Below are 15,023 nucleotides of genomic sequence, written 5' to 3'. Positions count from 1 at the left end.
AATTTTTGTTAAATCTGTTAAGATTTTTGTAGTTAAAGGCCAGTGTAATCCATAATCAGTTATTCATTCATGAGGAAATTGATATATGGCATATCCTATGAAGTATGTAGGTATTTTCTCCATAGTTCTAATAAAAACTGAATGGTTTGCTGTTTTTTCAAAGGAAGAGGGAAGAAAGTTGGAGAAGCAACTGATTCTAATCATTCTTAGGTTTCAATCTGATCACTAATGCTATCATAGTACCTAGAAGAAAAAAAAAAAAAAACTCTAGTTAATGGATTAGAGTTCTATAAAGAAAACAGAAATGGCCTCAGGAATTTCATCAAGAGAATTTAATACACTGAAGTGCTTACAGATGGGGGCAAAGCTGAGAAGTCAAACAGGGGATGGCAAAGAAGCCAAGCGGTGAGCAAGGCGGCAAACTGCTACCACCCTAGGTGGGAAGGACACAGGATGGACGCAGTGTCACCGGAAATGTAGGATCCGAGAACCGTGAGCAGCCACGATGCTTCCCTGACAGGGGTGTGGGCCCGCGGAGACGGCAGTAGGTGCAGCCCATTCAGAGAATGACAGTTACATAGAGAAGCAGCAGAAATACCCAGGCTTCCTCCTTCTCCCCTTCCAGTCTTTCCTCAACACTTCCCACTGGCCAAACCATGTTAGAACCATTTGCAAAGAATCTGGAAAATGGAGTGTGTAGGAGATGGCGTGGAAAAATGTTTGAAAACAAATGAAATTATCAGCACATTTAGTGACAAATATTCCCAAATTTGTTGAGATGCATCTGTAAACAGCAAGAAGAATAAATATAAATGACACTGCACATGGTATATTATACTCAAACGGCTGAAGCCAAAGAGAAAAGAAAAAAAAAAAAAAAACACTTAAATGCAGTCCAAGGAAAAAAATACATTGTGAATGCGAGGGATCAATAATGGAAATTTTTACTGACTTCTCATCAGAACCATTGATATAAACATGTTCAATCCGGGATTAAGTATTCAATAAAACTATTCCTTTTTTTAAAATGAGATGAAAGCCATTTTGCAAATGAAAGAAAGCTAGAGGAATTCATCACCAGCAAACCTATAGTATAAGAAATGCTAATGGAAGTTCTTCAAGCTGAACTGAAATGATAACAGAGGCAAATTTGAATCTACAGGAGGGAATGAAGAGAAGAATGTGCTCTTAATACATGAGCATATAAAAGACCATATGTTTATATAGTATTAATTTTTCTAAAAGACAACTGATCATTTAAGGCAAAAAATAATAGTTACACTAAGTATTGTGATGCAGAGAAGAGGGGAATTATATTGTTGTCAGTTCAGTTCAGTTCAATTGCTTAGACATGTCTGACTCTTTGCAAACCCGTGGACTGTAGCACCCCAGGCTTCCCTGTCCATCACCAACTCCCTGAGCTTGCTCAGACTTATGTCCATCGAGTCAATGATGCCATCCAACCATCTCATCCTCTGTCATCCTTCTCCTGCCTTCAATCTTGCCCAGCATCAGGGTCTTATCCAATGAGTCAGTTCTTCACATCAGGCGGCCAAAGTATTGGAGCTTCAGCTTCAACATCAGTCCTTCCAATGAATATTCAGGGTTGATTTTCTTTAGGATTGACTGGTGTGATCTCCTTACAGTCCAGGGGACTTTCAAGAGTCTTATCCAACACCATAGTTCAAAAGCATAAATTCTTCGGCGCTCAGCTTTCTTTCTATATTGTTGTCAGGACATTTATATTTTTCAAGTGTTACAATATTAATGCTAAGTAACTTCTGATACATTAATCATGTATATTTTATGTCTTGAGCAATCACTAAAAATACAAAGAGGTATAGCTAACAAATCAATAGAAGAAACCAAAAATCCTGTGAAAATATGATATTAATGAAAAACGACAATAAGGGAGAAACAGAACTGAAAAGACATGAGACAGACAGAAAACAAATAGTAAAATGGTAGACTTGTAATGAAGAATAGCATCTAATGTCATGGACCACACCATGCAGACAAAGCAGAAGTACACCAGACAAAAGATGGTCATATGATAGGTTTATTATTAAATGTACAAGGACTAATACTCCAAATAAAAGCGTGATGAAGCCATATACTGTCTACAAGAGATGCTCTTTAAGCACAGAAGGAAGTTAGGTTGGAATTAAAAGGATGGAAAATAGACATCATATAAACAGTAAGTATAAGAAAATTACCATCCATACATTGATATCAGACAAGGAGACATGGAGGCAAGAAGTATGGACAAAGGTAAAGAGCAGCACTGAAAATTAACAAAAGCTTCAATTTATCAGAAAACATAAAATCATTAAATGGTATATACTTAAAACACAGCTATAGAATACTTGAAAAAAAAACCTGAAAAACACAAAGAGAATTAGACAAACCAATAACTAGAATTAGATGTTTAATATTCCTTTTATATCCCTTGCTAGACATAAGAGTTTTGAAAACCTGAGTAAGACTAACTTCCTATGAATTAGCATTCATAGAACACTAAATCCAACAGTAAAATACATGTTATTTTAAACTGCACGAGGGAGAGGGTGGGAAGATTTGGAAGAATGACATTGAAACATGTAAAATATCATGTAAGAAACGAGTTGCCAGTCCAGGTTCGATGCATGATACTGGACACTTGGGGCTAGTGCACTGGGACGACCCAGAGGGATGGTATGGGGAGGGAGGAGGAAGGAGGGTCTAGGATGGGGAACACATGTATACCTGTGGCGGATTCATTTTGATATTTGGCAAAACTAATACAATTATGTAAAGTTTAAAAATAAAATTAAAAAAATATTAAAAATAATTTTGAAAAGATTGAAATATGAAAGCTAGGAAAACTTATAAACATATCTAACCACACCAACATCAACTTAAAATGTAAAACATAGAATATCTAAAACAAATCCCAACTATTTTAGTGTTAAACTAGATATACTTCTGAATAACCTAGTCAAATAAAAAACCACAAGACAATGTGTAGGTAGGGCTGAGTCCCTTCACTGTTCGCCGGAAACTATTACAGCATTGTTAATTGGTTATACCTCAATTCAAAAATACAGAATTTACAGATGTGAGAGTTGGACCATAAATAAGGCTGAGCACTGAAGAACTGATGCTTTCAAATTGTGGTGCTGGAGAAGACTGCTGAGCTATTTCAAATCCTAAAAGATGATGCTGTGAAAGTGCTGCACTCAATATGCCAGCAAACTTGGAGAACTCAGCAGTGGCCACAGGACTAGAAAAGGTCAATTTTCTTTCCAATCCCAAAGAAAGGCAATGCCAAAGAATGTTCAAACTACTGCACAATTGCACTCATCTCACATGCTAGTAAAGTAATGCTCAAAATTCTCCAAGCCAGTCTTGGAACAGTAGGTGAACTGTGAACTTCCAGATGTTCAAGCTGGATTTAGAGAAGGCAGAGGAACCAGAAATCAAATTGCCAACATCCATTGGATCATCAAAAAAGTAAGAGAGTTCCAGGAAAACATCTATTTCTGCTTTATTAACTATGTCAAAGCCTTTGACTGTGTGGATCATCACAAACTGTAGAAAATTCTTCAAGAGATGGGAATACCAGACCACCTGACCTGCCTCCTGAGACATCTGTGTGCAGGTCAGGAAGCAACAGTTAGAACTGAACATGGAACAACAGACTGGTTCTAAATTGGGAAAGGAGTACATCAAGGCTGTATATTGTCACCCTGCTTATTTAACTTCTATTCAGAGTACATCATGAGAAACACTGGGCTGGATGAAGCACAAGCTGGAATCACGATTGCCGGGAGGAATATCAATAACCTCAGATATATAGATGATATTACCCTTATGGCAGAAAGCAAAGAAGAATTAAAGAGCCTCTTGATGAAAGTTAAGAGGAAAGTGAAAATGTTGGCTTAAAGCTCAACATTCAGAAAACTAAGATCGTGGGATCTGGTCCCATCACTTTATGGCAAATAGATGGGGGAAACAGTGGAAACAGTGGCTGGCTTTATTTTTGGGGGCTCCAAAATCACTGCAGATGGTGACTGCAGCCATGAAATTAAAAGACGCTTGCTCCTTGGAAGAAAAGCTATGACCAACCTAGACAGCATATTCAAAAGCAGAGGCATTATTTTGGTGACAAAGGTTCATCTAGTCAAGGCTATGGTTTTTCCAGTAGTCATGTATGGATGTGAGAGTTGGACTATCAAGTAAGCTGGGCACGGAAGAATGGATGCTTTTGAACTGTAGTATTGGAGAAGACTCTTGAGAATCCCTTGGACTTCAAGGAGATCCAGCCAGTCCATCCTAAAGGAGATTAGTCCTGGATGTTCATTGGAAGGACTGATGCTGAAGCTGAAGCTCCAATATTTTGGCTACCTGATGCGAAAAGGTGACTCATTGGAAAAGACCATGATGCTAGGAAAGATTAAAGGCAAAAGAAGAAGGGGGCTACAGAAGATGAGATGGTTAGATAGCATTACAAACTCAGTGGACATGAATTTGAGCAAACTCCGGGAGATACTGACAGAGAGAGGAGCCTGGCATGCTGCAGTCCATAGGGTCCCAAAGAGTCAGACACGACTTCGCGACTGAACAAGAATACTAAATAAAATGTTTTTTTTTTTTTTAAGTCAATTTTTCAAACGAATGGAAAAAGAATATGTGGTTTTTGTATATGTATCATGGAATATCGTTGTTGCTTAGTCACTAAGTCATGTCCCACTGTTTTGCAACCCCATGGACTGTAGCCCACCAGGCTCCTCTGCCCATGGGATTTCCCAGGCAAGAACACTGGAGTGGATTGCCATTTATTTCTCCAAAGGCTCTTCCCAACCCAGGGATCCAACCCACATCCCCTGCCTTGCAGGTGAATTCTTTACTGCCAAGCCACTGGGGAAGCCCATATAATGAAATGTTACTCAGCCATAAATAAAATTTGCAGCAACATGAATGCAACTAGAGAGTATCATGCTAAGTGAAGTAAGTCAGAAAGAGAAAGATAAATACCCAAAACGTGGCACAAATGAACACATCTACAAAACAGAAAGCGACTCACAGGCCTAGGGGACAGACCTGCGGCTGCAGATGAGGTGCGGTAGGGAGAGGCGCGGCTGGGGGCTTGGAGCTGGTGGGGGACAGACCTGCGGCTGCAGATGAGATGCAGTAGGGAGAGGCGCGGCCTGGGGGCTTGGAGCTGGTGCGCGCGTTCATGCGGACAGACCTGTGGCTGCAGATGAGATGCGGTACGGAGAGGCGCAGCCTGGGGGCTTGGAGCTGGTGCGCGCGTTCATGGGGACAGACCTGTAGCTGCAGATGAGATGCGGTAGGGAGAGGCGCGGCCTAGGGGCTTGGAGCTGGTGGGGGACAGACTTGTGGCTGCAGATGAGATGCGGTAGGGAGAGGCGCGGACTGGGGGCTTGGAGCTGGTGCGCGCGTGCGTGCTAAGTCGCTGCAGTCCCGTCCGACCCTTTGGGACCCTATGAACTGTAGCCCACCAGGCCCTTCTCTCCATGGGATTGGAGTTGCTAGATGCAAGCTAGTGCATTAAAGTGGATTAAGAACAGGTCCTGCTGTGTAGCGCAGGAAACTATTGAATATCCTGTGATACGCCGTAATGGAAAAGAATGGCGACACTGGCGATAAGGAACCCACCTGCCAATGCAGGAGCTGCAAGCAACATGGGTCTATCCCTGGGTGGGCAAGATCCCCTGGAGAAGGGAAAGACTACCACTCCAGCGCTCTCGCCTGGACAATCCCATGGACAGAGGAGCCTGGCAGGCTACAGTCCACAGGGTCACAAAAAGTCGGACATGGCTGAAGCAACTGAGCACTCACATACGGCACAGGGAAGTGTATTCAATACCCTGTGATAAACCATAATGTAAAAGAGCATAAACGTGTGTATATGTGTACAGCTTAGTCACTTTGCTGTACAGCAGAGATTGGCACAACTTTGTAAATCAACTATATTTCAATTAAAAAATTGAAATAAATCCAAAAAGTCACAAGACAAATTAGCAGATGTTTTGTGTATTAAAAGAAACTGTGTGGACTGTCGCTTAACAGTAATTTAGAGAGGAATTTGTAGCTTTAAATGCTTATATTTGAAAGAAGAAAGAGTTGAAGTCAGTTGTTTACCTTTCAACCTTAGGAAGCCGGGAACAGATGAGCAAGTCCAATAAGTAGGAGGGAAATACACTAAGAAAAAAGTAATCAATAAACGGAAGACAAATAGAAAAGTAATAAAGACAAACGTTGGTTCTTTAAAAAAACAGTTAAATGCCGAACCGTTAGCAAGACTAAGAAAGAAAAACAGAACAATAATCACAAACCACCCAAACTAATGTTATAAGAAATAAAATGGTATTTACTACAGACTCTACAGATTTTAACAGGATAAATATGAAAAGTTATGAATTACTCAAGGCCAAAAAATTTACAACTTAGATAAAATGGGAAAATTCATGGACTGTACAACTTACCAAATTGAACACATATTGAAAATTTAAATGGATATTTATATGATGTTGTTGTTCAGTCACTAAGTCATGTCCGATTCTTTGCGACCACATGGACTACAGCAGGCCAGGCTCCCCTGTCCTTGTATTAAATTTGTTTTTTACTCAAGTTCTGTCTGAACTTTACCAAACATTTTAAGAAAATAAGATGGAGAGAACTGGTCAAATATTAATAAATTTCATAATTGTGAATGGAGGAAAATGTCCTGTTCTTGGAAAGAAAGTCAAAGTTTGAGGCTATAAACCAAATGTCACTTCTGTACCACCTTTAAAAATCTAGCTAAAATTAAAAGTGAAAAGGTTGGAAATAAAGCATAGTAAATAGCTATTTTAGGAAACAGCTTCCAGAAAGAGGAAAGCTGTAGTAGTATGAATTTCTGACAATCTAAATCCAAGTGAAAGACATTTAGCATGAAAACAGAGAAGCTTATTTTACAGTACAGTCACCAAGAAAAGTTAACAATCATGAATCTTTATGCACTCCAGCATATCTTTGAAATAAATAGACACTATTAAAATGTTCAGATGTATTGACAAACCCACAAACTTAGTTGGAAATGTTAATATATTCTAAAATTGACAGATCAAATTGAGCCAATAAATCAGCCCACTGGGGATCTGACTAACTCCTCAAGCTCTGACAATAGACTCACTGAAAGAACTTGCTTTGTTTCCAACAAAAAGGAAATGTAAATATGTATCATAAGACATAATAGAAATGGAATGTATTTATCACATCCCAGAAGAAAAAGAAATTGTCAAAGTAAAAATAATAGAGACCACAATCTCTGATCAAACCTAATGACATTAGAAATAACAAAGACAGACCGAAAATAATTTCCCTGTATAGTTACTCTTGTATTAAAAGGAAAAGAAAATTGAAATTATAGGCTTTTTAGAAAAGAATGGCAATGAGTAGCTATAAATCAAAAGCCGTGGGATTTGGCTAAAGCAGTAATTATAGGAATATTTATGTCCTTAAATGCATTTATTAGAAAATAGAAAAGATTAGCAGCAAATGACAATCAAGAAAAAGAACAATGAAAGTTTAAATAAAGAAGGAGGAAAGGATTATTTTAAGTTAAATTAGAAACCAATAATAAAGAAAATGATCAGAAAGCATGGACCTTAATAATAAGCCAAAAGTTCATTCTTTGAGAAGTTCAGCAAACATGCAAAGCTTCAAAAGTCTTATCTAAAGAGAATCAGAAAAATAACATGAAGGACAAGAAGAAACTGCTTCAACTATAACAACTTCAAAAATTGTAAGAGAATATTAAGTAGAATGTCTCCCATTCAAAATTTAAATGAAAAGGATAATTTCCCAGGAAAGTTAAAGCAGTAAACATGATTGAAACGTGACATGTTTACTCCAAGAAGCACAACCTGGGTCAGGTATACAATTGTGTGGGCTTTAATCCCAACCCATACCACTTGGGAGGGTTGTTAACTTTTGGTTGGTTTCTCAGTTTCTCTGGGTGTCAGTTTCTGTCAGAAAATGAGGTAAGAACAGTAACCCTGCTGTCCAGGGTTACATATGCATACAAAGCCTTTAGAACAGTGCTGGCCACACAGTATGCTATCATCATGCCATCATGTCATGCCACCATCAGCTTCACCCTCCTGTCACCAGATGGTTTAGAGCTGAGACTTACCAGACCTTCAATTAGAGATCATTCATATTTGAACAGTTACAGACCTAAGAAAAAAGTATTATTTTTCTGACATCAACCTTATGCAGATGGCATCACCTTAACACCAACAAGGAACCAGGGGAGCACAGAGTCCCAGGAGACCCATCAGAGCTCTCTTAGATGCGTGAAAAGAATGGCCAGTGGAAGTTGAGCAGATGAGTTCTGGTGTCCCTTCCATTGCAGGAATAGCAAGAGTCTTCCTATGCTCCCCTCCGTCCACGGTGCTAACAGGAGGCCTGAGAGTCTGTGATGGGGAGATGCTGAAACTGTGGATTCTGAGCAGGGATTAAGGAGCAATGTCTGAGACAAAAGGTGTTTGGGATGGGGGAGGCGAGGAGGCTTACAGAGCTTACCTTTCTGAGACTGTGAGTTACTCAAAACACGGGTCTTACTCATGTTTGCTCCCTTCCAACCCAGCGTGGACCTGGCCACGAGACAAGTCAACAATCTAGGTGTATTTGGTGTATCTGTACCCTCCTAGCAGACACTTAGCGTTACTCGTAAAATGTGAACAAATGTCATTATCAGGCTGGTATTTGAAAGCATGTGCATCGTGTCTAGGACATAACTCAGCACTCCATAAGGACATCCTTGGGGCAGCTTTGAGTGCACAGTGGTTTGAAGTCAAGGTTTTGTAGATCTTGCTTGATGTGTGCTATCTCTCAAGATAGAACAACTATCTGAGTGCCAACTGAGTGGACCCTTCCTATCCTGATGGCATGAAGGGGTTCCTTAGTTCACTGATGGCTCGCTTCTTTTCCCCCTGCTGGGGGCTCACAGCTGTGCACTCACTGGGCATTTCAGCTTGTAGATTGCTCATACCTGGGTCTTCCTTTGATGCATCAACATTCACTTCTTAGTGTCCCCATGCTTCTCAGTACCAAGTCTCCTGTCTCTTCAGTTTCTCTAGCCAACTTCATTGGCTCGAGCTTCCACTGTGATCTCAGGTACCACCTGACCTCTCTTTGGATGTTGCATTTAAATTTCATCTTGGATTATTCGTTATGGCTCATCTTTTCTAATACTCCCAACCCCTTCTTCCTTTGGATTACATGATGTTTTAAGAGGTCTTTAGTTTTCATTGTATAAAGGACCTTTCAGAAATGCATACAATTCTTGCAAACAGTTTTATCCTTTGGATGAAAGCACGTTTTAAGACACCGTAAATTTCTGAATTGTTTACAGGAACTCTGAGAAATGCATACAGTTCTCGTGACCACTTTTATCTACTTGTAACCGGAGGGTGACAGAACCTGTAACTTAGTGGGTACTTTTCTCACATGATCACAGGAACCTTGTGTGCTCATTGGCTCATGCAAAAATGCAAAGGCCACAGAGTGAGAACGGGGAATGAATGAGGTTTCCGCTGACATCGATGAGGCTGCCCTGGAGGCAAAACTGCCAGGACATCGAGGCAGGGAAGGGGACACCATGATGGCCATGGTCGGGTGTGGGCATGAAGGTGCTGGTTGCAGAGGCAAGTCGTGTAAAGAGGGTTTTTCTCTTATGAAGAAATGATGCTGGTAAGACAGCTGGAGGAGCATGGTGGGCTGCAGCCCATGGGGTCGCTAAGAGTCGGACACGACTGAGCAACGTCACATTCACTTTTCACTTGCATGCATTGAAGAAGGAAATGGGAACCCACTCCAGTGTTCTTGCCTGAAGAATCCCAGGGACTGGGGAGCCTGGTGGGCTGCCGTCTATAGGGTCGCACAGAGTCGGACACGACTGAAGCAACTTAGCAGCAGCAGCAGCAGGACAGTTTTAATGTCTATCACAGCAAGTTGTTCAGACACAGCCGTAGATACATTTTCCTATGGACGTATCTCTGGTTTGTTTTTAGCGCCATTTTCATTTCTCAAAGATATTAGTGAGGAATGAAGTCCTCATTTTAAAAACCCTAATTCAAGCCACAAGTATTTGCAATGGCTTTCCAGGAAAACTAAAGCTGTCCACACTAACATGTTCCTTTTTGTTTCCCGGTAGAACGTCCATTCTCGGAATTTCCTTTGGAGCGGCGTTTCTCTCACTTGCCTTTATCCTTTTCGTCTGCTTTGCTGGACAGCTTTTGGTAGGTACTTCACATACGGAATTTCTTTGAAAAGTGTACTCATTGAAAACTGATTGCTCTATCAAAATAGGAGCTTGTTGATTTACTGTTTCATGAGATACACAGCCCAGTAGAGAGGCCAGAATCCTTCATGTCAACAGCCCAGACTATGAACTGAGGAAGCCCATAACAACCAAGACACTAACTCAAAGGTTACCTGAAATATTGGATAGCATGCTATAAAATCACATTTGTGTTTATTTGTTTCTGTCAACATTTTGTACTATCCCTCTTAAGTTTTCAGAGTATTTATAACAGCAAATACTAGTGTAATAAGGAGGCTTTTAATGACCAGGAGAATTAAAATGTAAACCAAGTGTGTCTTTGGTAATGACTTCCACAAGGTATAAAATTTTGGAAAATATGAAAATAACAAATGTAAAAATATCTCTTATTAGTGTTTTAGCTTAAAACCAATCATTGTCAGTGCTTATGGTTTAAGTGCTCGTTCAGGATATAAGAAGTAAACCTCACTGGACTCTTGAGTGTAAAGCAGTTGTTGCCGGGTGGCCCTGAATCTGTGAGAGCATCCTGAGAAAGCCAACGATGAGACAGAAGTCCCGAAAGATAGTCAAGGTTTCATTTTGTTCACTGGAAGTGAGTCGAAACAGGACTGAACTGGAGTCCCAGCACTGGCTGCATTCTGGTCTGATATATGGTATCATTGGGCCAAAAAAGGGCTTAGGATTCCAAAGCATGTCTCTCCCTCTGGACAGTGGATGCTGCATCCTTCTGCCGTGGACCTTTGCAGACTTTGGTGGGTTCCGTTTGCTATGTCATAGTTTGAATGTTTCCAATTGGCTTGGAAAGTCTTCCAAAAGTAAGACTGTGGTTTCTGATTTCCTCAAATGCACACATGGCATCTCAAGTCACTTAAAAATCCCCTGAAGACCTCACAGGTTGTAGAGAAGATGGAGTAACTGTTGACCTTGGGGATCTTTGTCAAGTTCTGAGATAGGAGGAATTCCTAACATACGAGGAAGCCTGACTTTCTGTGTGCAGATTCCCCTTGGGTGGAAACGCACACACACTCTACCCTTTCTCTTCCTGACTCCCCAAAGACACCTGCAGCCTGCTTCTCCAGTTTTCAGAATAGGGATGATCATTTGTGGTTCTGTTGGAAATCTAAACCCTGCTCTCATTAAAGCTGTGTATATCCTTGTGTCTGAGTAGACATATTTCTCGTTTTTTTGGAATCCAGTCTTGAGGGTGGCAGGAGTATAGTCCATAGTTAGGGTTTCAGACTGACTTTTCTTTCCACTGAAAATGAAACTGCCAGTCACACAGTCGTGTCTGACTCTTTGCAACCCCATGGACTGTAGCCTGCCCGGCTGCTCTGTCCATGGAATTCTCCAGGCAAGAATACTGGACTGGGTTGCCATTGCCTTCTCCAGGGCATCTTCCCAACCCAGGGATCAATCCGGGTCTCCCACATTGCAGGCAGATTCCTTACCATCTGGTCCACTAAGTTGCTATAAAAAAGAAAGACAGAGCCAGAGGAGGAAGGGAGAATCCCTGGGGCAACTTTCCTGCCTTGGTGAGAAAGTTTCAGTAACGTCTCCCCTCTCAGCCCGACTATAATCTGACCACAGTGTTGAACTTTCATGGCTTTGGGTCCTTCCTGTAAGAGCCTTGGGGTGATCAAAATCCAACATTCCTGGCTTCTGGTTCCTCCTGGAAACCAGAGCCTTCCCTGGGGGCATCCCAGGATTCTAATGCCCACACACCAGATGCTACAAAGTCCTTTTTAACTCTGCGTTGTCCCAAAGAGAAAAGTTTAAGGCTGCAAATGAACCTATGTTTACCTCCTCCCCAGGGGAAGCCTGTGCTTTGCCAAAGTGGTCAGGAAGACCAAGCTTAAAGACATCTGGTCTCTCTCAACTTGAATGGATAGGATCTGTGCCCGAGTCTCCCCCTACTGGCCTCTTGAGATCCTTAGTCCACATGTAATCCTGGTAAAATTAAAGAAGGAATTCTGGTTCCACTAGGGGGTTCTTTTCACTCTTTAAAATAGTCTGTAAGGATTTTTTCTTTAACGTACAACATCAAACATGGTATTGCACAAAGGCTTTAAATGTGCTTTCTATTCAACCCTCCAAATTCAGTCAAAACTACACGTATCACCGTTGAGATTCTTGTTGTCTTTTCTAAGCCAGAATTTCCTCACATGAAGTTTGGAGAACAACCGTCTTCAAAGTTTCTCGGGACGATTGGAGATAGAAGTACCTAACAGGATACTAACAGATTTTCAACAAACAGCAACTAGTATTATTTTCCATCACTGCATATTTTAGAGTGCCTATTCATGGGGTCGCAAAGAGTCTGACACGACTGAGCGACTGAACTGAACTGAACTGATTCTTAGAGCACTTTAGACAAACCTGTATTTTAGGCAACAGAAACCAGCATTAACTTTTTAAAATTAATATGAGTGTTTAGAACAAAGATCAAAATGATAAATGCTTGCTTCTGTCTCTTTTTTAGAAAAAATTACCATTCTTACACATGACATGTAATATAATACTTAGTGTCACTCTACAAAGAATAAATTTAAGTTGAAGAAGGAAAAAGCCCTACATATATCACAAATATTCCACAGTGGTCATGGAGAAGTATGAGATTTGATTGTGATTTGTGCTTTTTTATGGATTAAATACTGGGTTTATGAAAGACTACTGAATATCCCAGGCTCATGTTCTACTAACTTATGTTAACCTTCTGAAAATTTAATGCCAAAGGCAGTATCAATGCTAATATTGGTATTAAATTCTCTGCATGAAAAATGAAATCAAAATACTTCTGTAAAGGGGATGGAAAAAAGGTAAGCCTGGCAGATATTTTTTTTCCTCCACAAGTTTTACCTTTATTATCGTCTTTTGCACAAAAAGTGCAGCACAAGTAAGTAAAATTGCTGGGTCATTGACCAGCTGGGTTTAATAAGAAGGTAGGGACACGTCAAAATGGGTAAAAACGAAGAGTGATAAATCAAATGCAGTTTTTTCCTGTTGATATTAAAAAAAAAAAAAAAAAAAACAGTGGTATTTGTTCAGTGACGCATTCAGAGAAAAATGTCAGGGAATCTGTTATCATCCCGATTGCTGTGAGAAGCCCTGCCCTTCCATCCACTCTGGTTGCTGCCAGTCCACCCCATCCCCAGGCTCTTCCAGAAGCGATCACCCCCGCACACATTGCCCACGTCTCAGTTCTTGCCCGTGGGGGTGGGTTCTGCACCTGCTCTCCTTCCTAGAAACTTCCTCGGGAACCTCGCCGGCCCCTGTGACGGCCCTTCTTGAAGCGCCACGGGACACAGGGTCTGTGCCATGTCGTTTAGCGCTCAATAAGTGACACCCCTTTGATCCCCTTTTTAAAAAGTTTCTGCTGAGCATGACTGCGGTTTCTGTCACACTAAGGATGTCACACTAACCTAAGGATCTTTAAGACCAGGGTTGTTTCCTTCTCTTGCTTTCTGTCTCCCAGTGAATCCAGCCGAATGCTGGACATGTAGATGTGTTTATGATAAGTGCGTGCTAAATCCAGCCGAATGCTGGACGTGTAGATGTGTTTATAATAAGTGCGTGCTAAATAAACATTTGGCTTCCCAGGTGGCGCAGGTAGTAAATCGCCTGCCTGCCCATGCAGGAGGCATAGGAGACTCAGGTTTGATCCCTGAGTCAGGAAGATCCCCTGGAGGAGGGCAGGGCAACCCACTCCAGTATTCTTGCCTGGAGAATCCCATGGACAGAGGAGTGGTCCATAGGGTCGCAAAGCATTGGATATGACTGAAGCAATTTGGCGCTCACGCACGCAAGTAAGCATTTTTGGATGTCCGTCATTTCCATGAGGTTCTTTTTCCCTTCCTCCACTCTTGGGCTCCACGTACCACCTCCTCTGTCTCACCACCCCGCTCCCGTGTTCATCCTCAGGCACTTATGTTCCCTGTGAGCCCTGATCGTTCTCCTTCCTCCAGAAGCCCTGGGTGGGGATGGACTTGGTGTGTAAATGAATTGTAAATGAATGTATGAAGGAGTGAATGGTGGTCCACAGCCCTCATCCTGCTGCACTGAAATTCCTTCTCACGTGTGCCATGATTCCTTGACTCTGAAGTGCCTCGAGCTGGCTCTTCCATTGGAAACAATTTTGTGACCTTCACCAGCTAATTCTGAAGAAAATTAGCAAAAGGAAAACTAGCCTTTTCCACCTAGTGCCTGGTTGTTGGGCTTCCTATTTGTATTCTTTTAGACGAAAAAAAAAAAAAAACAAAACCATGAATGAGTTCATCTCAGCCCTGTTTTGTTCACTGACTGTTCTAGACACTTGAAACGCAAAGTAAGTATTTAATAGGTTGTGAAGAGTCAGACACGACTTAGTGACTGCACTTTCACTTTTCACTTGCATGCATTGGAGAAGGAAATGGCAACCCACTCCAGTGTTCTTGCCTGGAGAATCCCAGGGACGGGGGAGCCTGGTGGGCTGCCGTCTATGGGGTCGCACAGAGTCGGACATGACTGAACTGACTTAGCAGCAGCAGCAGCAGCAGCTTGAAGGAATGTCGGGTTGCAAATGCAACCACCTGGCACCACTGCTCAGAAAAGCCCCACCCCAGCCTCACCCAGACTTGACCTCTCCCAAGCTCCCAGTTCTGAATCCAGCTCGCAGTTGCCGCATCCCTGCTCCCAGTTCTGACAGGCTCCT

General features: G+C 41.6%; 1 protein-coding gene across 1 annotated transcript in view; it reads left to right on the top strand.

The window, feature by feature from the left end:
* Nucleotides 1-15,023, top strand: part of ADCY2 (adenylate cyclase 2) — a 452,864-nt gene that overhangs the window by 356,666 nt on the left and 81,175 nt on the right. Inside the window, exon 15 of the mRNA XM_070774872.1 lies at nt 10,208-10,292. Within this exon, the coding sequence (XP_070630973.1) occupies nt 10,208-10,292 (85 nt within the window). The remainder of the gene's footprint in view (nt 1-10,207; nt 10,293-15,023) is intronic.

This window comes from Bos indicus, chromosome 20, assembly GCF_029378745.1.
Source record: "Bos indicus isolate NIAB-ARS_2022 breed Sahiwal x Tharparkar chromosome 20, NIAB-ARS_B.indTharparkar_mat_pri_1.0, whole genome shotgun sequence".
Lineage (NCBI taxonomy): Eukaryota > Metazoa > Chordata > Mammalia > Artiodactyla > Bovidae > Bos > Bos indicus.
Note: the sequence above shows the minus strand (reverse complement) of the source record. Positions and strands in the feature narration are given on the sequence as shown.